Genomic DNA, 26,868 nt, shown 5'->3' on the forward strand with positions numbered 1-26,868 from the left:
TGGGGCTTTAAATTTTCACAGTAAAGATGATTTCGTTATTGTTTAGGCCCTTTTCTTGACTACCACTTCAATTTCTGGAGCCATTCTTAACTGTAAGCTTGGGGGGGCAGGGAGTATTTTTTGTTTTGTTTTGTTTTTCTCCAGAAGGGGATGAGAAATTGGTGGATAGAATAGCCTTATTTCCTATTCATTAATGTTAGAAGCATGGAGCAGTGGATAGAGGGCCAAGGAAGAAGCTCTACCTTTCATTTATACCAGCTATGTGATGCTAGGGAAGCCATCTGATCTCTTAAACTCTCTAAGGTTATATTTGTAATGAAGTTGTAAATCTATATTTTAAAAAGAGGTTCTTCATAGGAAACTTCCCTTTCAATAAAAAAAAGGTGATGAAGAGAAAAATCAACCCACTTTTAAATAAATTTGTTATTCCCAGACCATCGAGAATATTTTTTAGAGATTACAAACTTCCACAGAAGAGGAAAGTTATCCAGTAATGCAGAAGCATGTATATGTCTTTGCTAAGCATGGTTTAACTCAAATTAAGCTTTTGATTTAATTTGAGACACACAGGAGCATGAGAAGGAAAGCACAGAAAAAGACAAGAAAAAATACCCTGCTCAACTAGCATCTAGGGCTCCCTTCATTCCTCCCTGTGTGAATAATGATGGTAATCAATGAGTCATCTGGGACAAGGATGACAGCATGTAGATCAGAGAGGTCTTGGCTTATGTATATCTATCTTACTGGTTTCTCACTTCTGATTTCATAAGCAGGAAGGTGCCTAATTAGATAGGTTGCATAAGACATGAGAATTTCAATTGTTAAATGTTTTAGGTCTAGATTTCAGAAAAACTTGGGGGGGGAAGATTCAGACAAAGTGAAAGTATGTCTCTAGAAACAGAATAACCTGTGGCAAGGGAGGATAGAGAAATTTTCTGGACTGCCACACTTACCTATCTATAAATGAGTCCATTAGCCTTCTCCAGATTTAAAAAGCATTGCAAATCTTAATCCTTAACAAAATGAAAAACTAGTCTTTCTAAAAGCACTATTAGCTATGATTAAAGTATCATGCTACCCATACGTGAGATAAACACAATAAAACCATGAAACAGAAATTTTAAGATTTTGGTTTTGATGAATTAGAAAAGCAAGCTTAAACAAGTAGTTACCACTAGGATAGAAATTTCTTTATTCTGCTAGTCCAAAATTAGAGTTAATATTTATTGCTTATCAGGGAACATTCCTTATTGCCTGATTTTCTTAAGGAAAGAAAAATGCTACCTTGTGTTTTTCTTGAGTACTTGAAATTTTATATAGCGGATAAGGTTGGGAAATGTACATGGAATGTCTTCAATATAGGGAACTCTACTAATGCAGGTTGGTACCTAATTCTAAAATGTAAATTATTAACTCTATAATATTTGTACATCAATTGGTTAAATTTTGACTAATATAACTATATAAAGATTATATAGTTTATAAAGATTTACAAAGAATAGGCTTTCTTAAGCTAGATAAAATTTAAAATGCTTCTGTAACATAAATGTTAGTTATAAAATGGCATTTTGATGGTCAATACTGCCACCCTATGGCAAATGTTGAATTCTGTCCCCCAGGAGATCAAAACCAGAATTTTGAAATGTTTTAAAAGTCCAAACAGCTTGGTTAAATCAATATTTAAAATATTGAAATGAAAAATTTCCCCCAATATTTAAGTCCAATACTTCACGTAAAAGGATAATAATATTATTTGGGTGATGAAGATCTCATATAGCATTTCTTAATGTAAAACTCTATAGACTATCTTGATGGTTATATTGAATTTTTAAAAAATCATTATTTTGTAACTTCACTACCAAGGTTTTAACACATATTTAAACAATTAGAAAATCAGAGATTATGTGCAAAACTAAATTGACATTCCAGATCTTACATTTTTTCTTCTCCCTTCTCTTTTTTTTTTTTGTAGGAGGCACCAATGCGTCATCGGTATAGGCAATTCCAGGGTAGGAAACTCCCTCTTTAATTCCAATATCAAACTGGCAACCCTTCTGGAATTTGTAATCTTAGAAAGCTGACTGGTGCCCTGAAAGGCTAACACAACAAGCGTGTGTTGTAGGGGTACTTGAACACAGGTCTTGCTAACTTCAAGGCTGGCAGGGTGTCTTGTATTTTAGAATACTAAAATAAAGTGGTACTTAAGGCCACAGTTACAGTTTCTGAGAATCCACAAAAGGTTAGGATTAAACTCTGAGCTAAAGTTGCATATTTTAGTTTCAAATAACAGAAGGATAGGTTTAAATGTATGTGTATGTGTGTGTGGAAAGACAGAGAGAAAAAGAGAGATTCTCTCCTGAACTCTAATCCATATCACCACATGACTTTTAGACATCTTGAACTGGATTTCCCATAGGTATCTCAAACAAAATATGCCAAACAGAAATCAGTATTCCCATCCACTCAACCTTCCCTTCTCTTCTGAACTTTTCTAGTATTGTCAAGGATACCATTATCTTCCTGATAACCCAGGATTACAAGTTTAATGTCATACTTAACTCCTCACTGTTATTCACTTCATGTCCAACCTGTTGACAGATTTTTTCATTTCTTTTACTTCTCTAGGTCCCCTTCTTTTTACTCACATTGCTATCATTCTAGTGCCTTTACCCCTGCCACTAGTACAATAGCCTTCTAATTGATCTTCCTTTCTCTTCCAATAGCCTCTTCCCACTCAAACCCATCCTCTGCTGAGCTAATGAAATTTTCCTAAGATATAGGTCTGAGTACATCATCCCCCTCCCTCACATACTTAAGATACTCCTGTGACCCGTTGCTAACTATTTTTAGTCATCTTTCAGTCACATCTGTCTCTTCATGACCCCCATTTGGGATTTTCTTGGCAAAGATATTGGAGTGGTTTGCCATTTCTTTCTCCTGCTCATTTTAGAAATGAGAAAACTGAGACAATCAGGGGTAAGTGGTTTGCCCAGTGTCACACAGCTATCACGTGTCTTAGGCCAGATTCGAATTTAAGAAAATGAGTCTTCCTGTTTCCAGGTCTGGCTTTCTATCCATTGTATCACCTCTGTTAACTATAGAATTAAAAATAGTTATCTGCATTTAAACTCTTCACAACCTGAGCTTTCTTACTCTCCAAGTCTTCTTATACTTTATTCCCCTCTAAATACTCCACAATACAGCTATACTGGCCTACCTGCTGCTTTTCACACACCATCTCCTGTCTCTGTGCCTTTGCATTGGCTATAACCCATGCCTGGCATGCTCTTTCTCACTTCTGCCTTTTCACTTCCTTGGATTCCATCAAGACCAATCTGTAATCTCACTTTCTGCAAGAGGTCTTTCCAGATCCCCAGGGCAACACAAGCAAGTGCCTTGCTCTGAGCTTGCCTTCTATTTACTCTGTATATAGTTTATATGTACCTAGTTATTTACATATTGTCTCTCCCATTAGAATACGAATTACTAAATGGGCAGGGACTATTTTTACCTTTCTCTGAATCCTCACTACTTATCAGAGTGCTAAGTAAGTAAGCTCTTAATATTTGTTTGTTAACTAATGCATGTAGAGCAACACTCAGCAAATCTTAAAATGTTATATAAATATCATTTGTTTTTACTATATAATAACTAATTAAAGTCAAAAAAGGAAAGTACTGGCCTGTAAATTACAAAACTATAAGTTTTTCCTATCTAGCTAAATTTTAATGCCTAGAAAATTCATAAATCAACTGTAGACACCATGAAGAGAATAACTGATACAGCTTTGCAAAGAATCCAATATTGTTAATAACCTTCTATAGCAATGTTATGCCTACCAGATGAGGAGAATATAAATATAAATGATCTTAAGCATAGCACTTATTTTTGATTCTGTCTTGACTAATACAATTACCATTATATTCTATTTTGATCAAACAGGTTTTAGTTGGCTCGACAAACGGATGCATTTTAGTTGCTATCTAAGGGCAACATGGTAATATTAACTGAAATTTATGTAAGGTTTTAAGGTTCACAGAGCATTTATATACATTATCCCATTTAAGTCTCACAAGTAACATTTTAAGATAAGTTCTACAGTTACTGTTATCCCTATTTCACAGTTGAAAAAATGAGGCTGCAGAAATTTAAGTGATTTGTTTGTGGTCACAATGTTTATAAATAAATGAAATTAAAACCCAGGTCATTCTGACCCAAGTTTCGCTCTCTATTCCCTACACCATATTGCCTCTCCAGGCACAAGTTTCATCTTAGATTACTTATTGCTTAACATTTTCATCACTGACCAGGATAATGGACTAGAGAGTAAAGCTGTAAAGCTTGAAAGAATATGAATAGCAAGACCTAAGAAGATATAATTCAAAATTCAAAATGAAGGCAGTAAAACAGAGATCACAAAAAAAAAATGAAGTGAAATTCTTTCTTTTTATAAAACAGACCACAGAGGAATTTCCCACTAGAAATTCTTTTATATGTTTTGCACGTAATTTTCCTGTTTACATCCCTTCCCACTCCCCATTTCTCCCTCTAATATAATGCTAGGTCCCTGAGGGCAGGGACTGTTTCATTTTTATCTTTTGATCACTAACACCTAGCAGATGCTTAGTAAATGCCTGTTGAATGAATGTGTTGTTCACAGGCCAGAAAAATAAATTTAGAGGTCGTATTAGATAATAAGCTTAAGCAAAGTTATAGCACCATAGTTTAAACACAAGTTATTAATGGCACACTTAAGTATAAGTGAGACTGTAGGAATTGTGAGATAGTATTCTCTTAAAGGAGCCTAGAGAAATCCTAGATAGATAATTAAATTTCATACAGCTTTCAAATAAAGGATGCAAAGTTAGTGGCCATTTATTCTTCAGTTCCATAGAGTAAGAGGACAAAATAATTTTAACATAAAGCATTAAGGAGAAAACATCAAGATAATGTGATGTTCTTAAAACCATGGAAAATCCACCTTGGAAAACTATAGAATCACCTTCTCTGGAGACTTTACAAAAACAGAAGTTTCTTATCTCTGTGGGAAAGTCTAAGTATTCTCTTCTCTGAAAGAAGATAACTGCCTAAAGCAGGGGGTTCTTAATCTTTCTTTGTGTCATAAACCTTTTTGGCAGTCTGTTGAAGCCTATGAATCCCTTCTCCAAATACTGGTTTTAAATGAAAAAAAAAATCCTATTACAAAGGATGAAATAGTTATTAAAATATTTTTAAAACAAGTTCATTGACTCCACATTAAAAACGTGGTCTACATCATGTTGAACGCATTATGCTGGATCAACTAGCGTATCAGATTGAACTTTCACTTCATTTTCTCTTCCTATTCCCTGATATGGACAATTCTTGTGAGAGGGCATGAGAAGACCATTCTCTCCAACAGGAGATATGTGCTACTAGATGGTAAAAATTACTGATTTCCTCAAGGTGCCATAATATTAATAATGATAATAATAGTAATAGCAATAATAATAATAAACAGAGCACTGAAAATTATAAAGTGCTTTACCTACATGATCTCATCTAGATCCTATATTATCTCATAACAATATTGTGAGACAGGTGATACATCTCCACTTTATAGATGAATAAGGGAAGGGAATAAGCATGTATATAGAACCTACTACATCCCAGGAACTGTGCTAAGCACTTTACAAATATTATCTCATTTGATCTTCACAACAACCTGTGAGGTAAGTACATTTATTATCTGTATTTTGTAATTGAGGAAAGTGAAACCAGCAGAGATTAAGTGACTTGTCCAAGGCCACACAGCTAGTAAATATGTAAGGTAAGACTTTAATTCAGGTCTTCCTGACACCAGGCCCAGTAATCTAACCACTGTGCCACCTAGCTACCTACTTAGTTACAATTTTATGATAGATAGGGAATTTATTACCAAAGAAATCAAAACAAAAACATGATTAATATTAACTCTTTAAAAATAGATAATTACAAGTAAACTCATTTTAATGATTGTTATCATAACATCTAATTGTATTTAAAATGGAGGCCAAAAGATTGAAAGGCAATGTGGTACAGAAGAAAAAGTATAGAACTATCCTGACAAGTCACTTAACCACTCTGAGTCTCATTTTTCTCATTTGCAAAATAAGGAGTCCAAACAAGATAACTTACTATAAGTTCCCTTCTAGCTCTAAATCTATAACAATATATCATGCCCTAGTATGGATGAAACAAATTCTATTAAATTTTTAAATCTCACATAGCTTATGCATAAGTCACTATTTAGCCACATGTTTGACATTTTCATTACATAATTTATGCATTGTATATGTAAATAATATATAGCACATGTGTAATACTTATATATGTATATAAATATGATATTAAAAGTCCAAATAAACTAACTTTTTTGATGATGTTTTATGTACTAACTTTTTAACTCTAATCCTTAGTGAACTTGGACAAGTCACAAACTCCAAGAAGCTTTTTCCTTATCTGTAAAACAAAGATAATAATTATCAGAACAATGTAGCTAATTTCCATGAATGATGCATACTGGCTAGACTGGGCCTTCGCCCTAGGAGGAAGAAAAGGAACATATTGAAAAAAATGGCTAAATAGAATAATTGAAGAATTGATGAGCATATTTTCAGATACCAATGGGATTATACTAATCTGTGTATTGATTCTTATCTGATATACTCAGGGGTGGTATATTCAAAGGTGTCTGGAGTACATGTAATCCTATGCTCGTATATCTGTAAATGATACTGGACTTGAATATCAGAAGACTTGGGTTCAAATCCCACCTCTCCCACTAAAGAGCTGCATGGGTGTCCAAGGTCAAACCACTTGATCTGTCTTCTCATTTATAAAATAAGAGAGTTGAACTAGATGATCTCCAAAATGACTTTTAACTAGACATGTCTTATCTTAGGATCCCTTATCTAACCACTGTTAAAACATCTATATATGCCCTCAGGCAACTTACAACCAATCTATAGCTCTGAATGGAACCAATTCCCTATCGGAAGTCTGTTGAAGCCTATGAATCCCTTCTCCAAATACTGTTTTTAAATGCAAAAAAAGAAAAATCATAAGATTATTAGGGATGAAATAGTCATTAAAATATTTTTAAAACAAGTTTATGGACCCCGGGTTAAAATTCTTGGTCTAAATGTCTAACACACGATGCTGGATCAACTAGTGTATTATACTGAACTTGCAATTCATTTTCTCCTCCTATTCCATGATACAGACAATTCTTGTGAGAGGGCATGAGAAGACCATTCTCTCCAACAGGAGATATGTGCTACCAGATGGTGAAAAGTACTGGTCTCCTCAAACAGAGCACTTCAAAAGTTACGAAGTACTTTACCTACATTATCTCATTTAGATCCTATATTATCGCATAATAATGTTGTGAGAGAGGTGCTACACTAATATTAATTGTGTTTTGGGTTTTACCTCTTTAGTAATAAATTCTTTATCTATCATGCAATTATAATTAATACTAGGCAACTAGGCAATTAGACATCACAGCGATGGGCTGGGTGTCATAGTGCTGGGGGCGTGGAGTAAGGAAGACTTGAATTCAGTATGTTGCAGATTCATGGTCAGGTGAAAACACATTTATCCTTGTACCTTTTTGGGTGTAATTCACTACCAGTGAATTATATAATATTAATAAACGTTATAGTTAAGATTTCAGTTGGCCAGAACTCTGAGATCCAGAACCAAATGAACTAACCAGGGCAATATGGTTTCAGTGCAATGTTCATCCATAGGCAAATATAATATGACAGACCTACTCAAAAGGGTAGATGGTGGAAATAAATAATAATGACATAATTAATAGAGTAGGGTGACTCCAGAAGAGAGAGTAATAATTCAAAGATAAGTATTTCAGAGGGTACAAGAGAGAAAAGGTAATAGGAATATGGACACATGAAAACTAGGCCACAGGAACAAAAGGCAAAAACTAGAGAAATTATGAAAAAAATAATCCAAGCCTTACCATCATGTGGGCAACATGCTGCCATAATTAAAATTATTTTAATATTGTAATATAGCACTTTTTAAAAGTTTTATGGTTGTCTTTTGTTTCTAATATATAACTATATGTGGGTATTTCAATACTTCAAGGATCTCTAATTTGATAGATACAGATACTCCCTGAACTTATATTGAAGACTGCAACCATTAAACAACTTAGTAGATGGTCTTCAATAGTTGAAATGGTCAAATATGTCATCGGCCTCCAGTCAAATTGCTGTTAGACTCTTTGAATGTAGCTAGACTAGTCCTCACACTTCAGCTATAGAAGACATGCCAGTACCACACTCTAATCCAACTTGGTAAAACCTGTTAGAGCTACTGCTCTGCCTACATAGACTTCAATAGCCTTGATATCAAATCTCTGTGTCAGTGAAATATTGCAGTTGGATTTCAAAGGAGTTATGTACATGCAACAAATTTTTTTTTTTGGCTAGGCAACGGGGTTAAGTGACTTGCCCAGGGTCACACAGCTAGTAACTGTTATGTGTCTATGGCCGGATTTGAACTCAGATCCTCCTGAATTCAGGGCCAGTGCTTATCCACTGTGCCACCTAGCTGCCCCCATATGCAACAAATATTAAAGTGTAATAAAACTATAAAAATAAGTGGAGAGAAATAGATGACAATTTTTTTTCTGCCACTGGACCCTGAAGATCCCCATTCTCAAGGAGTATATTAAGTGAAAAAGTCCTTCTTTATAATAAATCCCACCCCCCTCATTTGATACTTACTGAGAACTAATTTGAGCCTACATTTCCCTAGCTCCTGATTCTTCCATCATTCAAAATTTAAAAACTCTCATCCCTAAACTGATCAGCTACTTAATTTCTGCCTTTGTTCCTGATCCCTTTCCCTAACATCTTTCCACTAATAACTTTGATTTTTACCTTATCTACTTTGACTACATTTTTCGAAGGCTCAAGGATCTATTACTAAATAACATTAGGATTAGGACCAGGCACAAGGAAGGAAAGAGCCACCCTGCATACCAAGATACTCAATTCTTAATGGAATCATACTTCCTTCCATCCCATCCCTTTACATAAAATGAATAAAAACAGAGACCACCAATAAAATGTTTTAAATGCTAAAATTTATTAATAAAATGCTAATAATACAGTAGTATTTTGCCTCTCAGGGAATATCAATATTTTAGGTATTCCTTTTAATTAATTACTACAATCCAGAAAGCAAAAAAAAAGTAATGCTTATAAAATACAACGTATGTTGAATATATACTTCATTTTAAAAAAGGGAAAATATACCCCTGTAAGTAGAAAGTAGCAACTGACTAACATTCACATATAACATAGCAATCTTGATAATCTGTTAATTAAAACAAGATTCTACCTGTAACATTTAAGTAAAAGAATAAATTATAATTAAAGTTCACAATGTCTTCACAACGTCACAAGCCATGTTAATTAAGTAGGTAAGAAAACCTTATTTATTATAAAATCTGCCAAAATATCAAAGGAAAATATAACAGCTACATATTATCATAATCATATTAGTACTTCTAAAGCAACATGGCAAAATCAGCTTTGCCATGTCTGCCTCCCAGCAAGTACAAAAGAGCAGCTAAATGAATTTAGTTATTTTAGGCACTAGAGGCAAGGATGAAAATATTACAATGCAAAGCAACCAGTAAACAATGGCAGCATCTTAAGACAAGAACTACATTACATACCACAGGAAAACAAAATACATCAATGAACAACTGGAAAAAATGAAGGCAAAAACAGGAATGAAACATGACAGTTTATGGAGAATGTTACAAAATATCTGCCTTTTTCAATAAAATAATTACAGCAAAATAACCATTTGCTCAAGTTTGAAAACCACCACTATATGTATATTAATAGGCATTATGCATGCATATATAGTCATATTATATATGTAAATATTTCACATACACGCATATATTTGTGTGTATATATATGTGTGTGTGTGTGTGTGTGTATATATATATATATATATATATATATATATATATATATACACACATATTTTTTTTTACTTTCAAGACAAGACCAGAACTAGAGGTAACTAAAACCCAAGATTATTTTTGTTTTAAGAAAACCTGTTAACGTAGCAATTTACCCAAATATAGAGCCTTAGAAATAAATTTGTATTTATTAAGAAATTTACCAGTGAAAAAAGTTAATTTTTGTATTTTAAATATTCATATCAATTTCAAGACAATGAAAAATATTTTCTATTCTTTCTAGCTTCCTCAATCTTTTCTTAAAAAGATGACATGAGTTTGAGTTACATAAAAGGCTTCATTAATTTATATTAAAAAATATAAAACCATAGATCTTCCTAATTATCAATTCTAATGTCACAACAGTGAAATTATCTTATAAAAATAATGACTATTGATCATGTCATTCTTGACCAAAGATTCTCCTCGTTAATGGAACTTTTACGTTGTATTATTTCTAGAAATTTCTTAAGCTGCAATACAGCTCTGAAGGCAGATAATTCATGTTATTCAATCTTAAGATCTAAACCAGTGAACTGATCTCACTATTCTGGAAAAGAATGTGGAATGTGAAAAAAGTAAATTGTTTACAACCTTTGAGCCAATGATATACACTATTGAAATACATATATACATACTTACATGTATATATGTATATATATACGAAAATTAGATCAGACAGAAGGAAAAGTCCTATATATACCTAAATATTAATAATTCATAATATACCAAATACGCATAACTTTCTGTGGTAGCAAAAAAATTAGAAACAAAATCAGTGTCCATTGATTGGGGAATTAACAATTAAAATGTAGAATGGAATGGAGTAAGAAACAAAAGACATGACAAATTCAGGGAAAATGGGAAGACATATAAAAAGATGATGAAAACAGAACCAAGAGAACAATATGCACAATGACAATGATATAAACAAAAATAATATTTAAAGGAAGTTAAATTCAGGTTAAATGTAATGACTGATAATGCAGGGCTCCAAGGCTCCAGGGAACAGATATTAAAACACCTCTTCTTCAACAGGTAGAAGACCACAGGAGCAGATTGTTGAACATATTTTCAGATATAGGCCCTATATCAAATTGTTTTCCTTAACCGTTTTTCTTTATTACAAGGGAAAATTTGGAGGTGATGGGATATTGGAAACTGACTGTGGTACATAAAAGAAAAGGTATCAATAAGATTTATTAAATAAAAATGTTCAGCTAAAATTACATGTAATATCTAAAACTAATGTTCTCTAATGCTAGCTATTTACAAAATAATTATTTGGAAATTCTCCTCCAGCTTTGTAAAGTTGATTTTTTATAGATTCCACAAGAGGTCAGCCTTGCTTAAGACATATCTATAATACACTATTCACCCATTAAATTGGGCATTCAATTTTAAAAATTCATTCTTTAAGTTATTTACTATTAACCAAACTAGCACTGTTGTGCTTTTTATAGCTAAATTACCTTTGAACATTTAAAAAACTTAACAAGGAATTATGGAGGAATGAAAAAAATGATCTTTTCACATTTTTATGAAGACATAAAAAAGATTAAGAAATAGTCTGGCAAATTAAATATTCTGAAGAATCATGGCAAATACATGAGAATCAGAAATCCAAACTAGAGTATTATATTTTAAAGGAAAAAATAAACAAATATAGAATGTTCTTTTAGTTAAATGGAAACACTAATTGCTCCTTTAAAAACAATTACATCATACTACTTACCTTGCCAGCTATCGTTGCAGACACATAATTTTTCTCCTGTTAGATCACAGTACCCATGATCTGGACTGCCACAATTAGCTTTACAGTAAGGGATATCGCATGCTTCACCTTTCCAATATTTGTCACACTCACAATATACTCGACTTGGAATGGAAACACTGGTTGTGCATTTCCCATGCCCAGAGCAATTGTTAGGACAGGAATTAATTCTGTAAAATAAATAAATAAATTACAGGAATCATTCAAAATCATGTTTTTAAAGCAGTGTTCAAGATTTTTCTTGAAAATTATTTTGTGGAACTTTTGAAAACTTTATAATCGCTAGGTAAGTCGTGAGTCATGGGCCTAGAATACTACTTCAATCCTCTATCCTTTCATCGCTTGTTACACAGGCAACATATACTATTTTAATTATTAATACATTACTTCATAACTTTTTTAGTAATTTTAAGGTAGCTCAAATGGCACCTTTTCAAGTCCCCTCAGTTGTTATTAACTTCCTCTCTAAGACTATTTTCTAGCTACTCTGTGTGAATCTTTATGCCTATTTATGTACATGTCTACCCATCAAAATGAAACATTCTTTGGGTCAGGAATTATTTTCACTATTTCTTTCTATCTCCAGACCTTAGCACAGTGCCTGGCACATAATAAGTATGCAACAAATATTTGATAATCATGAAAAACCACGCATCTATGTTTGCTTCTTAGATTGCAATCTTAAGGGTAAGGACCATACATTCTAATTTTTCTAATTCTCTGAATCCAATTTTCTCCTTCTCCCTCCTCTCCCCCTTTCTCTAACACACACACACACACACACACAGCACAGCACAGCACACACAGAGTTCCTAGAAGAGTACTTTGTAGACAATTAAATGTTTCTGGCACATTTTATAGAACAATTTCAACAAATTCAAATCAATTCAATAAATATTTTAAATACCTAGTATGTGCAATCCACTATGCTAAATATAGGGGAAACAAAGGAAAAACTAAATAATGTCTCCCCTCAAACAGTTTTAATTCTATCACTCTACTGGTGGGATACAACACCTATCTATACACAGAAATAAACATAAGTCAAATGGAGGAAGGAAAGAACTGGGGGACCAGGAAAGGCTTAATAAACAAAATGGCACCTGGGCTGATTCTTGAACAAAGATCTAAATTATGAGAGGTAGAAATAAGAAAATAGAATCTTGTAGGCATAGGAGACAGCTTGTGTGAAGACAGAGACTAGAGTGTGTATCAGATGTTTATGAAATAAGACTGAAAAGGAAGATATAATAAAAGTTGTGGAGGGGGCTTTAGTTTGGGAGCAGAAGAGAAAAATGGACTCATATCTGGGGAAATTTTTACTCCAATATATCTAAATCCATGCAATAAGTCACATTATGTAAGAATTTTCATATTTACATTTTTATGATGGTTAAGGGACAAAAAAAATTGGTCAAAGGCTAGAGCAAAAAAAAAAAAAACCTAGTGGTCAAGGCTCAGGATGGAAGGAAGAAAGTTCCATAAGGGAATGTACCTAGCTAGTTGTTAGGTAAAGAATGCAGGACTTTAAAACATATTTTCTTTAGGAAATAAGGGGACAGTGTCTGGGGAAGAGAATAGGATCCTTTATCTTAGAAACTGATATATGACCAAATACCTACATAAAAGATAACTAAGGAAGAAACAGTCCCAAGTGCCCAGAGAAACATAGGCTCAGCAGTATCGAAGATGAACTAAGTATAAACTAGGAATGGGTTGAAGTCAATATGCAAACACAATAGGTAGACACAAGACAATGGAGCTTAAACTCTAGTAATTCATGTGTGAGGCTGTATAAAAAAAACTGAGTAAGGCATCTAAGAAGGATGACAGAGATAGCTATGAAGGAGAAAGGGAGAATAAATTGTGAAGATAGATATAGATATAGATATAGATATAGATATAGATATAGATATAGATATAGATATAGATATAGATATAGATATAGATATAGATATAGATATAGATATAGATATAGGTATAGATATAGATATAGATATAGATATAGATATAGATATAGATATAGATATAGATATAGATATAGATATAGAATAGATATAGAATAGATATAGATATAGATATAGATATAGATATAGATATAGATATAGATATAGATATAGATATAGATATAGATATAGATATAGATATAGATATAGATATAGATATAGATAATGCTCTGTATTCAGATGATAGGGGATCTAACTGTATATAGAACTGGCTCATTCCCATACTTTCTAGCTGGAATTAAGTTGACCTAATAAAGTAATTAGAACATAATTTTAAGTCACCTTTCAACCTAGGGAGTTAACATAAATAGCATCAGTGTTGAAAGAACTATAAATAGATACAATCTTTTTGGAGTACAATATGGCAATATATTATACATAAGCAATTTTACTTAAAACTTTAAAATGAAGTTTTTTATTAGACTATTGGCCTAAATAATATTTTATACATATTATGCAGATATATAGAAAGGAAGAATGTATTTATCATCTTAATTGTAGAATGGAAGCAAATTTTTATTTGTTTAACTATTGAGGATAGCAAAGATCATATAAAACTTTAATTCTATATAACAAAAAAAAATGCATAACCAAAATAAAAGTCACAGATTGCAAGGAAGGAAGCATGAATTGCCATAAATACATCTAATAAAAGTGTGGCTTCCAAAATCACTAACTGATGAAAAATGTAAATAATTCATTTAACTTCATTTCAGTTAAGCTAGGTGGCAAGGTGATAGAGCAGAGGGCCAGGAGTCAAGAAGACTCAAGATAAATCTGGCATTAAGACGCCAACTAACTGCTCAGGGTCACCTGAGAATGTGGATAATAACAATACCAACCTTACCAGACTGTAGTGACAACCAAGTGAGATAATATTTGTAAAGGACTTAGCTCAGTGTCGGGCATGTAGTAGGTACTATAGAAATGCTTGTTTCTTTCCCTAATCTCCTCTCCTTCCCTCAATAGCCAAATGACGTGAAGAAAATTTATGGAAAAAGTAACACAAATGATAAAGAATTAGTCAAAAAAATGTTAAACTCTCTAATAATCAGAGAGACACAAATTTAAACAAATCTGAAGTGCCAAATTATACACATTAGGTATGACAAAAGTGGTTAAAAGTATCCAATCTCAATATTGGCAGAGCTACAAGGAAAACAGCATGAATTGTGGGTAGAATTATAAATAGATACAATCTCTTTGGAGTAAAATCTGACAATATACCTTACCATAAGAATCACAAAACTGGTCATACCCTTTGATCCAATGATCCAATCATCCTTATCCAATGATAAGGACTATATTCTGAGAGTGCAACGAAAAATGAAAAATATACTTACCTGTGCAAAAATACTTGTGGCCCTTCTATGTGCAACATCAAAAAAGTGAAATTTATGAACTTCATGTTCATATGTTCAATGGAATGACTAAACAAATTACGACACAACAACATAAAAGACTATTATTGTTACATTTAAAATGACAATATGTGTAACATAAACATAGAAAACAAGTCATATAAATCAAAGAAATAGCAACTAGAAAAGCACATGCATTGACAACTAAATAAGTAAAACGTTTTATACGTATGTATGAACATAGAGTATAGAAACTGAAGGGAGCAAAATAAAATGTTTCCTTAATGTAGGTCAACAAACATTTAATGCACGCCTACTCTGTGCTGGATCATATGCTCTTTTATATGCAAAAACTTCTGATTATATGGTTTCACAGATTATCTAGGATACACTCTTAAATTTCATTTTTGCTGAGACTGCTATAAGGTTTCTAACATTTAAAAAATATTAGAAATAAATTTTATCAAAATGAGTTCTTATTTATTAACATCTTATATGACTTAATTGGCCTGCCTCTGCTCAGGTGAATAAAATTTGTTAAGCACAAGGGCAGGATGAGGTCTATTAACACTGTCAGACTATCAGTGTACAATAATTCTCTAATTTCTGTTCTAAATCATGATTAGAAACAATAGCTGGCCAAGCTTTTCCTGTGGTACTTTATCTATTCTGAGCCTAGGGATGGGGCCTAAGGCAAATGAAGAGGTTCTTTCTGACCATCCCTGTAATGCTTGATGACATTTTCTGGCTACTGCTCTAGTTGCCCAAGGCAGGCACAGAAGCAGCAGTCCTTTTGCACAGTGAGTTCTTGGCACTCACAGTCCAGTATTTCTTCTGTAGCCACACCCAGGAACCTTACTCATTTGTCATACTTCTACACCCCTAGGAACTTATTTTTGTCAGTGAGGGCAACACTACCTTCCAAAAAGACAGATGTCAACCCCTCTAAAAGGTAGAAGACATTCTTTGAGAGGAGCCCCAGCTGGAAAAATTCATCAAATTTCAGGCTGGCTGATAATAAGCCTCTTGAATCTTGACGAGTTGCATTCTGATAAGACATACCCAGCTACCACAGAGGTCATACTTGAAGCTTTTCCGGCTTGCTAGAATTCAACAGAACTCCTACTGCTGCCTTAGCTTTGAAAACCCATACTCACCTCTCTTCCACAATTAGTCATGAGAAGGATTTTTGAATAAGACTCCTTATTCAATGTTTGAAAATATTTATGCATTTTCAACAGTAACTATTACTCTGGCTTAGTACCAAAATCTGGCACAACATGGTTTGCCCTAGTCCTGTGTTGTAAATTAATTTGATTTTATAGCCTTAGAGTAGGATATTGACATGTTATTGATACAATAATCCCCCAAAAATCAATCTTCCTAAATGACAAGAATAATTCTGAGTTTGAAAGAAAATACTTACGAATAAAAAATGTTGAAACCAGTTAGGTTATATGCGGCATCACTAAAAAAGTGAAGCAGTGCATAGCCAGACGTAGTAACAACTTCAGGTACCGTTTCATTCCCCCGTACTTCAGGGACTATCAGGCCACTAAAAAAGGAACAAACAAAAGTACCCATCGTATAAATTATACATGTGATTTTTTAACACATCCCAGAAAAAGAAAAATTTACAAAGTAACTAGGTTAAAATCACCAGGCAAAAGGAGGGTCAATTCAACATAAGTTACACGAACACTGCTCAGGCCAGCAACTAAACATCATCTTAGTTCTCATGCCTTATCCTTTCTTGAACCACTACCACCTGGTATTTGGGGGTCCTTGCCACTACTATCCATCCACCAAAATGCAGATTTGCATAGCTAGGTTCCTCTCTCTCCCAATTAAAAGTCATTACAGCCATATTGCTTGCACCACAAGTCCTTACAGATTACTCCTCCTGTTCCCAGATTCTATTAAGGACGGGATTTGCTGTAAAACCCTGATTTAATGTTTTCAGGAACAATGAGCTCGCTACCATATGAAGAAGCATTTTAAACTTTTGAAGAGTTTTAATTATTAGAAATTTCTTTAAGTTCAACCAAAATCTTTCTTATACTAATAGATTTTAGAGTTTCCATCTATCCTATTTCTATCCTTAGAGTAAAAAGAATAAGTCTAATCTGTATTCCATACAACAGACTTCCAAATATTTGAAAATAGATATGATATCCCTCCCTAAATGTTCTCTCCTCCAGACTATGCTTCTGAATTTCCATGCCTCCAGCAGGTACATCACCTCCACATACCTCTCCCATTGGAATGTAAGCTTTTTGAGGGCAGAGATTGCTTTTGGTTTTGCATTTACGTGTGTGTGTGTGTGTGTGTGTGTGTGTGTGGAGTATTTTTCACAGTGCCTGACACACAGTAAATACTTAAAAAATGTCTATTGCCTTCTCTTAGCCTTGGTAGAAGGCAAGTCCCTCTGCTAAGGAGGACAGGGCAGGGGAAGGCACAGTAGGGTGCTTGAGTAGAAAAGACAAGGTTTGGAACAGTCCTTTTGCAAAGATTACCAGAAACTCAATCAGGGAAGAATAAAAGGACTGTCCTGAACCAACGAGGGCCAAGTTGAGATTTTATTGCTTTGATCTAGACATATGATTTCACTGACGTAGAGACTTCCTCTATTTACTCAAGTTTTCACCTGCTCTGTTTGTAACATACAGTTTAAAGAGGGTCTTTTATATCTGGGGAAAAGGTAAAGTGATTTTCCCCCTCGGCAATAGATATAGAAGTTATATCACAGGGAAAGCTGGATCTGAGCTTTCTCGCTGCATCTCCCGTTTTGTGTTTCTTTCCCTGATGTCAGGAGACTGAAGAACAATCTGGAGCTGGATGTTCCTAGTCTTGGAAACTACCAAAAGTCTGTGGCCACTGAGAGGTCCAGGTTGCTGTTAGCTCAGCAGGAGCTGCAACAATGCCTTTTTAAGAGGAAATAACCTTCAAGAGGAGGATGAGCCTGTGTTCAGCTGGCCAAAACACTCAGACATTGAATGAGATGCTGCTTGGACATTTTAGACTGAGGTGGCAATGAAACCTGTTCAGTAACCCCTCAAGTCTCCAAGAAGTCTTTTTCTATCTCCTAAGAAAGTAAAATGGGAGTGATAAATTACTGTTTTAATATTATTTTAAGTATTTGTCAGTGCATATCTATGCGTCTTTAGGGTTTTAAGCATTTGTTTTGTGGTAGAGAAAATAAATAGCTGCCCTATACCTGCTATCTACTACTGTGTACAGTGAGGAACTTTTCTAGAAAGGAGCCTGCTAATGTCTTTAGAAGCCTAAACATAAATGAAACCTAAGATTTAAGAGATTTTTCCCTGGGGATATGATAATGAGCCAGCAAGTGTGAGGGGAAAAAAAGTTTGATCCTCTCTCTTAAGTGTCAGGCTACCTCAGAACTGGAACATTGGTCTTACAATTCCATTCCAATGTTCTCAACCATGCTTCCAGTTTCAGGCTCATGGATGTCTATATCCTCTTGATACAGAGTTCTACTTTCCCATGCCTGGATCACATCTGTTTCATAGAATATTACAAGCAGTATCTACTAAATTTTCTGCTCTGTAATGTTTTACAAATAAACTTCTACACAAAGCTAGCATTATCCTTGGCTTACATGAACCTCCATTTAATAAAGCAATAGGTTATTGTTAACTGAAATGGTTTTTGGATTCTCTTGGTCCTCCTAATTGTGGTAACTTTTTTCAGGAATCACTTCTCTAAACAATTATAATGAAATCATACAGACATAGGTATGTATGTATAAAAGTATGGATCTGTGATTGTGATATTATAGGAACTTCCAGTGAGAAATTCATTCAACCAATGCAAACTGGTAACTGTTGGGGCAATTTATAATCTTAGAGAACTGCCTAGCAACATAGAGGTTAAATGGCTTGTCCAGGATCATACAGCTTGAATATGTCAGAGGAGAGAAAGAACCTATGTCTTCTTGACACCAAGACCAGGTCTGGGGAAAAATGCACAGAATTTGGTATTAAAATTAATCAATTGCAATGCAAAGAACAAATACACAGTGGTTCTAAGGTGTTATAAAATATGTCCAAGAATAAAAACAAATATAGCACATGTTCCCCTTAAATGGCTATACAATTCCCCCAATGATACTGTCATCAAAAACTTTTTGAAACTTTCTTTTGGAATTGCCACCAGAAAAACAACTACTGAAAGTGAAGTCTGATGAATAAGATCCAGCTACATAATCATTTTTGGTCAAAATTAAGTTTTAGATTTGTGATATTCTGAGTAAGTCTTGAGAGCAAGGAAACTATCCCCTTCATTTTCAAAAATAAAGACACTGACACCCACAGAGTTTAACTGACTTTCCCAAGGTCATGCAAATTAAGGTAGAACTATAATGTAACATAACTGATTTTCTTGCATAGTTTATAAACTGAATCAGAATTGCATCATTCTTGAAATAAGTTTAAAGCCTCCAAATGTGACAATTCTGAAGAACAACATTCATTGGATGCATGTTAAAGCACATTTACAGAAAATAAGTCCCCTTTACCTTATCATCATAGTACATATTACTGGGAAACTTAAATACAAGTATCATGAACAAGGAAAAAAGCTAGGAAAGGATGCAATTGAGGGCAGGAGAGGAAAAAATGAGTTTTGCACAATATTTAGTTTGAAGTAAGAAGAATACACAAGCCACGCTTTGAATATAACAAGAGATATAAGAACAGCCAACCATTCTGGAAAGAAATACGGATTTATGTGAAGAAAGTGGCTAAAACATCTATATACACTAATCCAGAGATTCCATTACTAGATATATACCAAAAAGAGGTCGACCAAACCCCACAGACACCAAGATATGTATAGGAGCACCTCTGTGTAGCAAAGATGTGGAAACAAAGTAGATGCCCATCAACTGGGGAACAACTAAAGAAACTGTGGTACATGAATGTAATTGAATATTACCATGCTATAAGAAATGATGAATATAATTAACACAGAGAAGCACGAGATTCATATGAGCTGATGTAAAGGGAAGTAAAAAGAAACCAAAAAAACAATATATGCAATGATTATTAAAATGTGAATTGAATAAACAACTAAAAAACCAAAATGACATAAAGTAAATGCTGCAGAACTACAATGACCAAGTCTGACTCCAAAATAGAATTCTGAAAAGACAACTTCCCCATTTCTTTGCAGAAGTGTGAGACATAGGTGTGAGCCACTGCATATAACACCAAACTTCTGCAATATGGTGGGTAATTTTGCTGAACTTTTTTATTTAAAAAAAAAATCTTTACTATTAGGAATAGTTCTCTGGAAGGAGTTGCATAAAATATATAGTGTGGAATGAAGCACTGCAAAAAACAATAAAATATGAGCCTAGTAAATCCTAGTCAAAAGTCATTTTATCAAAATTCAGAAGTTAAAATTAAAAATACATACTATACTTTATAGTCAAATAGCCTTTTACAAATTACTTCATTCTGTGTGTGTGTGTATATGTATATATATATATATATATATATATATATATATATATATGTATATGTTGTATGTATGTGTGTATACATATGTATATATAAGAGTTTTTCTATTAACAGGTACCATATTATTTGGAGAAGGCAAATCATTTATGCTCTAATTTATAATTATGTTGCAATTTTATAATTATGAGTACTAGCATTAATTAAAACTAACATTTATGTAGCACTCTAAGGTTTAAAAGGTGCTTTACATACCATCTCATTTGATCTTCTGAACTACCCTGTGATCTAGGTATTATTATTATTATTTCTATTTTATAGATAAGGAAACTGAGGTTATTTGTCCAGGGTCCCATTGCTACTAAACATCAGAGGCAGGATTTGAACTCAGGTCTCCCAGACTCCAAAGCCTAACTTTCTATCTACTACGTCAGAGGTGTCAAACCTGTGGCCCATGGGCCATATGTGGCCTACAACACTCCCAAGTGTAGCCTGATCCAGATTAAATTTTAATTGGGGAATACTTGACCAAATAAATAAAATACGATAAAACAGACAATATCACATCTAAAAACTAAGCAAATATGTGGAGCGTAGGGTTCATCATCATGCATGGATTAATGGACCCCAAATCTCTATTTAGGTTTGACACCAATGCTCTAGGTAACTTTCAAAGACTATAAGTTTCAGAGAAAGTGCCAATCCACATTAGAAGATGAAGTTTCTGTTTACATTCCTGTGTGGAAAGATATTTGTAGCTTATGAGACCTTTGTTAGTATTAGGGTAGTTGGAGGGAAAAAATCATATGTATGTATATATACATAGATCAAGAGATAGAGGGCTTAAGGTGAGAGGGAATGAGTAAATCTTATTCTCTTCAGATTTGGCTTAAGGAGGGAATAACATACACATTCAAATGGATATGGAAATCTATCTTACTCTACAGGAAAACAAGGGGGAAGGGGACAAGAGAGTAGGGGGATGATAGAGGGAAGGGCAGATTGGGGGAGAGGGTAATTGGAAGCAAACACTTCTAAGGAGGGACAGGGTCAAAAGAGAGAACAGAATAAATGGGGGTGGGATAGGATTAAGGGAAATATATTTAGTTTTTCACAACATGACTACTATGAAAGTGTTTTGCATGACCACACATGTATAACCTGTATCAAGTTGCTTGCCTTCTCAATGAGAGTGAGTGGGGAGGGAGGAAGGGAGAAAATTTGGAACCCAAAGTTTTAAAAACAAATGTTAAAAATTGTTTTCATATGCAACTGGGAAATAAGATATATAGGCAACGGGTTATAGAAATCTATCCTGCCCTACAGGAAAACTGAAGAGGAAGGGAATAAAAGAAGGGGAGGAGAAGATAGAAGGAAGGGCAGATTTTGGGAAGGGGTATTCATAATTCATGCCATTTTGGGGTGGGGGGAGGGATGAGATGGGGAGAAAATTTGGAACTCAAAATCTTGTGGAAGTGAATGTTGAAAACTAAAAATCAATATTTTTTAAAAAGAAGATGGAGTTTCCTCCTTTAAGATTTCCCTATAACAATGAAATTACAATGCAATCCATCCCTATCCCCCAATGCTTAGAATAAAGTGAGCATCTAATAAATACTTTTTCATTCATCCACCACTAATAATGAAACAACTGAAATTTCTTCATTTCGCTGAAAGAAATAGAATATATAGCGGTCTTATCAAACATTTCTTAACTTGATTATATATCACCTATTTTCTCAAAAGATTTTTTTTCCCAAACAAATGAAAGCACTATAACTCCTATACTTCTACAAATCTGTTTCCAGTGATGTAAATAGTCTATTTCAACTGTTCAGATCACAACCTTTCTAGCCATACCTCTTTATTTGGTGATGAAACTTTGTTCACAGCAATCTATACAACATAATACTCTAGACTCATTAAATAAATTAATGCCACTACTGGCATACAGAGATTGAAAGACCCCATATATACCAAAATGTTCACAGTGGAACATTTTTGGTAGCAAAAAGCTAGAATCAAAGCGTACATCACACTGTGGCATATGAATGTAGTAGCCTACTACTGTATTGTAAGAAATAATAAATAAGGAAAATTAGGAGAAACATAAGAAAATTTATAGAAACTAAATTAGATCAAATTAAGCAGAAATAAAATGAGAAACATGACTATAGTGACACAAATCAGAGATGTCAAATACACAGCATGACCCACCAGCAAGTACAGTCTTAACCAGATTAAAATGTAAATGGGAAATATTTAACAAAATAAATAAAAATATGATAGAAAATAAGTAATACAGATAATGTTGATATAAGGGTATTCTAAGTTAATATGTAGACTTCAGGGATATATAGTTCAGTGGGTCCGTTTCTATTTGAATTTGATGCCACTGGTATCAAACAAACAAAAATAACATCAGAAGATAGTTGAATCCTTATTAATTTTAGTAACCAATCTTGGTCCCAGAGAAAGAATGATCAAATATATTTCCTTCTTCTCAATAGAGAGATGAGGAACAAGATAATATTGCATATGCTGGCAGGCCCAGTCATCATATTATGGGGTTCTTTTTAACTGTTTTTCTTTTTAACAGAGGAACATTCAGTGGAGATGGTTTATTGAGAAATGAGAGCAATATAAAAAGAAAAGTCAAACATTAAACTTCCAAAATATAAGTTCATTAATAAAAATATATCTTTCAATGCTTAAGTTCAGTGCCTGAAATTTAGTATGAACTTAGCAAATGTTTATTATTGACTGAAGATAATACAGTACATCTTATTGCTTACATTATTAAATATAAAACCAAATTCTGCAGTAGTAACATAGGAATGTCATATATCTATTTTGTGGAATTTAAATTTTGAGAATTATGTTTAATTATTTTGGGCATATGTTTGTATAATTATAACCAAGCTGAATTTTTGTAGTTTATTGTTCGATTTATAGAAACATGAAAGAATAACATCATTACTCACCTAAGTACAGCTATTAAAGGTGCGTATATTGAATCTCCATCATAAACATACATATGGTCCCAACTACATTCCGTAGCAAAATGATTGAATCTTAATCTTAGGACTGCATTTGGACTGGAAAAAATTAAATTAGTTCAAGATTAATTGACTCAATAGATAGATATTCTAGTTAGCAGAGCTGTAACAATATCAACTTTATAGCCATTGCCCCAAATGACTAAATTCAAATCAAATGCTATATTGTGAACAAATTTAAAGATAACTGTTGGAATCACTCAATCTATGTGAAAATGAAATTTTTGAATAGTTTTTCATTACATAATTCTTTTCAAAACTTAAATTACTTTTATTCATTACATTGTACATAATTATGCAATATTTGTCTTTCTAAAGCTTCCTTTCTTAAACTAATAAGAAAAATAACAACCACTTTCTTAAAAGTTAAGTAAGAAGAAATGGCAGTCAATGCTTTTTACTGTTCACTGGAACAAATTTCAAAAACTAGCAAATGACTCCAAAAACTATTAAGACAAGAACATAATCAAATATCTCTATTGATTTCTAAGGAGTTCTAAAATTACAATAAATAAATGTATTTAAAAATTTATGATGCTATAAATTTCTGTGGAACTTTTTTCATTGAAGAGATGTCACAAGGACTTCACAAATTTTAGTTCCATTATCCAACCTGATGTGCCATTCAATAAATTAATGAACTGAGGCACATAAAAAAAATTCACAAAAAATTAGGTAGCATCCCTTTTGAAAGACTTTATTAGAACAAATAAAAAGGAAATTATTTCTTCTAGTATCCATTACTCCAAGAAGACAAAGTTCTAAAATATAAAATTCAAGAAAGACTCAAATAAATTCACAGCAAGGGAAGTTAAAAATGTCCAGATTCTATCTCTAACCTCTGACAATAACACCAAAAGGAGAAAATATTCTCCCAAAAAATGCCTCTTGGTTCCACTGCACCAGTGTCAGAGAAGGAATGCTGAACTTCTTGTCATGGCAAAGAACTGGAAACAAGACAGATGCCAATAAATTGGGAAATGGCTGAACAAATGAGAATCTAATGGAATTTTATTGCAACACAAGATTATGAGTATGACAGATTAAAAGAATATGGAAAGGCTTATATGAACTGATTAAAAGTGAAGGAAGCAGAACCAAGAGAATAATTTTCAGGATAATGAAAACAATGTGAAACAAATCTCAAAGACTACACAACTTCAAAAAAAGTAGCAGCTAGTTATGACTTCAAGAAACTAATTATAAAGCTTATTTTACACCTCTTGGTAGAGAGATGATAAGATTAGATGTATATATCTTAACCTGCATTCTAAGGGCTTTTATCTTGATTTGTTTTACGAAACTATGCATGTTTGTTATAAGAGATCTTTTATTTGGGGAAGGTAGGATGGTGGACGATGATACACAAGGAAAAAATAGAACATCAATAAAACAGTTCTGAAGTTCTTTTTTTTAACCTAGCACTTTTGAAAAATGCCTGTTTTCCAAAAACATTATTCTGCTTCTGTAAAGATCAACTAATAAATAGGACTACAGAAATCAGTATTTAATAAGTATGTAGAACTATTTAAACTATAACTGATTATTTGTATTGATATATAACAGAAATCAGTATTTAATAAGTATATAGAACTACTTAAACTATAACTGATTATTTGTATTGATATATAATATTAAGTTTATAATAAATATTTAATAAAAACATTTAAAAGGATAAAAATGTAATACTGAACTGACCAGTGATTTATTCCAGAATGACATTTTGTAAGCTTTAATTTTTTAATCCATGAAGCACTATGTACTTTTTTACCCTGAGCAATTCAAGAACTGGTCTTCTACCATAAGAAGAATATTAACTCCATAAGAATATTCAAAATATAGAAAAACATGTAGAGAAAATTATACTGTAATACATGAATTAATTTCCCCTTTACCATTAAAAACCAGATGCATTAATGGCAGCATACTAAAGGAAAGAATATTATATATTACATTACTAAAGACTAGACTTGTCAGAATTTGAATCAGAATCAGACATTTTATTTGTGCAGTCTTTACACTAAGATGTTTTAATGTTGACCTGTTCACTTACATCTCATTTATCATCCAATAACACAGCAAGTCTACAATTCAAAATGCATACTTACTAGCCTTCAATTAGCCATGTACATTTAGTTTTATATTTGTAATTAATTGGTCCATCTGTTAAATATCCAGAAGGCTCTGTTAACCTAGAAGACAAAATAAAATCATAGAACCGTGAAACAGACATAAAAGCATTTTGAGTAGATATTGTAGCATAACGCATTTATCCAACAAGATAAAAAATTTATGACAATCAATAATTAAAAAGTAAATATTCATTAAGAGAATCTGAAGGCAGGAACTACTCCATTTTTGTCTTTGTGCCCCCAACACACAATAATAAGCATACAGTAGGCACATAATAAGTGTTTGCTGATTGATTTGGTTATTGTTTTCTGGTTTTTTTCTGTTGTGAGAGGAAGTATGGCATAGTAAAAAACAAGACAGCCTTGGAATCTAGAAAACTTGGGTTCAAATTCTGTCTCTGACAAATGGTAGCTTGTAGCCACTGGGCAAGTCACTTAACCTCTTGATGCCCTAGGCAATTATAACTATAAACTATAAATGAATACTAAACTGCTTCAGTGGAGGGATTTACCATACTAGAGTGTTCCCCAATTAAATAATAGCTCCAGATCAAAAACAAACATAAATTCTGTATCCCTATTGGTCATATGAATCACTCATCTATCATAACTCTTCTTTCACCAGTGTTTCTAATACAAATTTTCACCAATTTCTGATGCATATGTGATAAAATTGAAGACAAATAGTATCACTATTCTTCAATCTCTCTCTTAAATCTCTTTCCACTAAGGTTATTATATTAAGTATTTTCTATCCTACATTTCTTGGAATTGAAGAATATGAACAATTTCTTGTTCCATCCTTTATAAGAAAAATACTATTAAATAAATACAGCATTTAATTTATGTATCATTTGCTTAAATATAATTATTTAGTAAAAAAGTGGGGTTGTAGTACAAAGAACACCAAACTTGGAGTCAGCCAATAAACATCTATTAAGCAACTATTATGTTCCAGATACTGTGCTAAGGATTAGAGATACAAGGAAAGGTTAAAAAAAAAAAACTCTGCCTTCAAGGAAC

General features: G+C 33.0%; 1 protein-coding gene across 1 annotated transcript in view; it reads right to left on the reverse strand.

Moving 5' to 3' along the window:
* Positions 1-26,868, reverse strand: part of ATRNL1 (attractin like 1) — a 1,198,805-nt gene that overhangs the window by 1,118,794 nt on the left and 53,143 nt on the right. Inside the window, 4 exon segments of the mRNA XM_020988143.2 lie at positions 11,766-11,974; positions 16,598-16,726; positions 23,639-23,752; positions 25,822-25,905. Of these exon segments, the coding sequence (XP_020843802.1) occupies positions 11,766-11,974; positions 16,598-16,726; positions 23,639-23,752; positions 25,822-25,905 (536 nt within the window).

Source organism: Phascolarctos cinereus, unplaced genomic scaffold (assembly GCF_003287225.1).
Source record: "Phascolarctos cinereus isolate Bilbo 61053 unplaced genomic scaffold, phaCin_HiC Scaffold_3;HRSCAF=262, whole genome shotgun sequence".
NCBI classification, from domain to species: Eukaryota; Metazoa; Chordata; class Mammalia; order Diprotodontia; family Phascolarctidae; genus Phascolarctos; species Phascolarctos cinereus.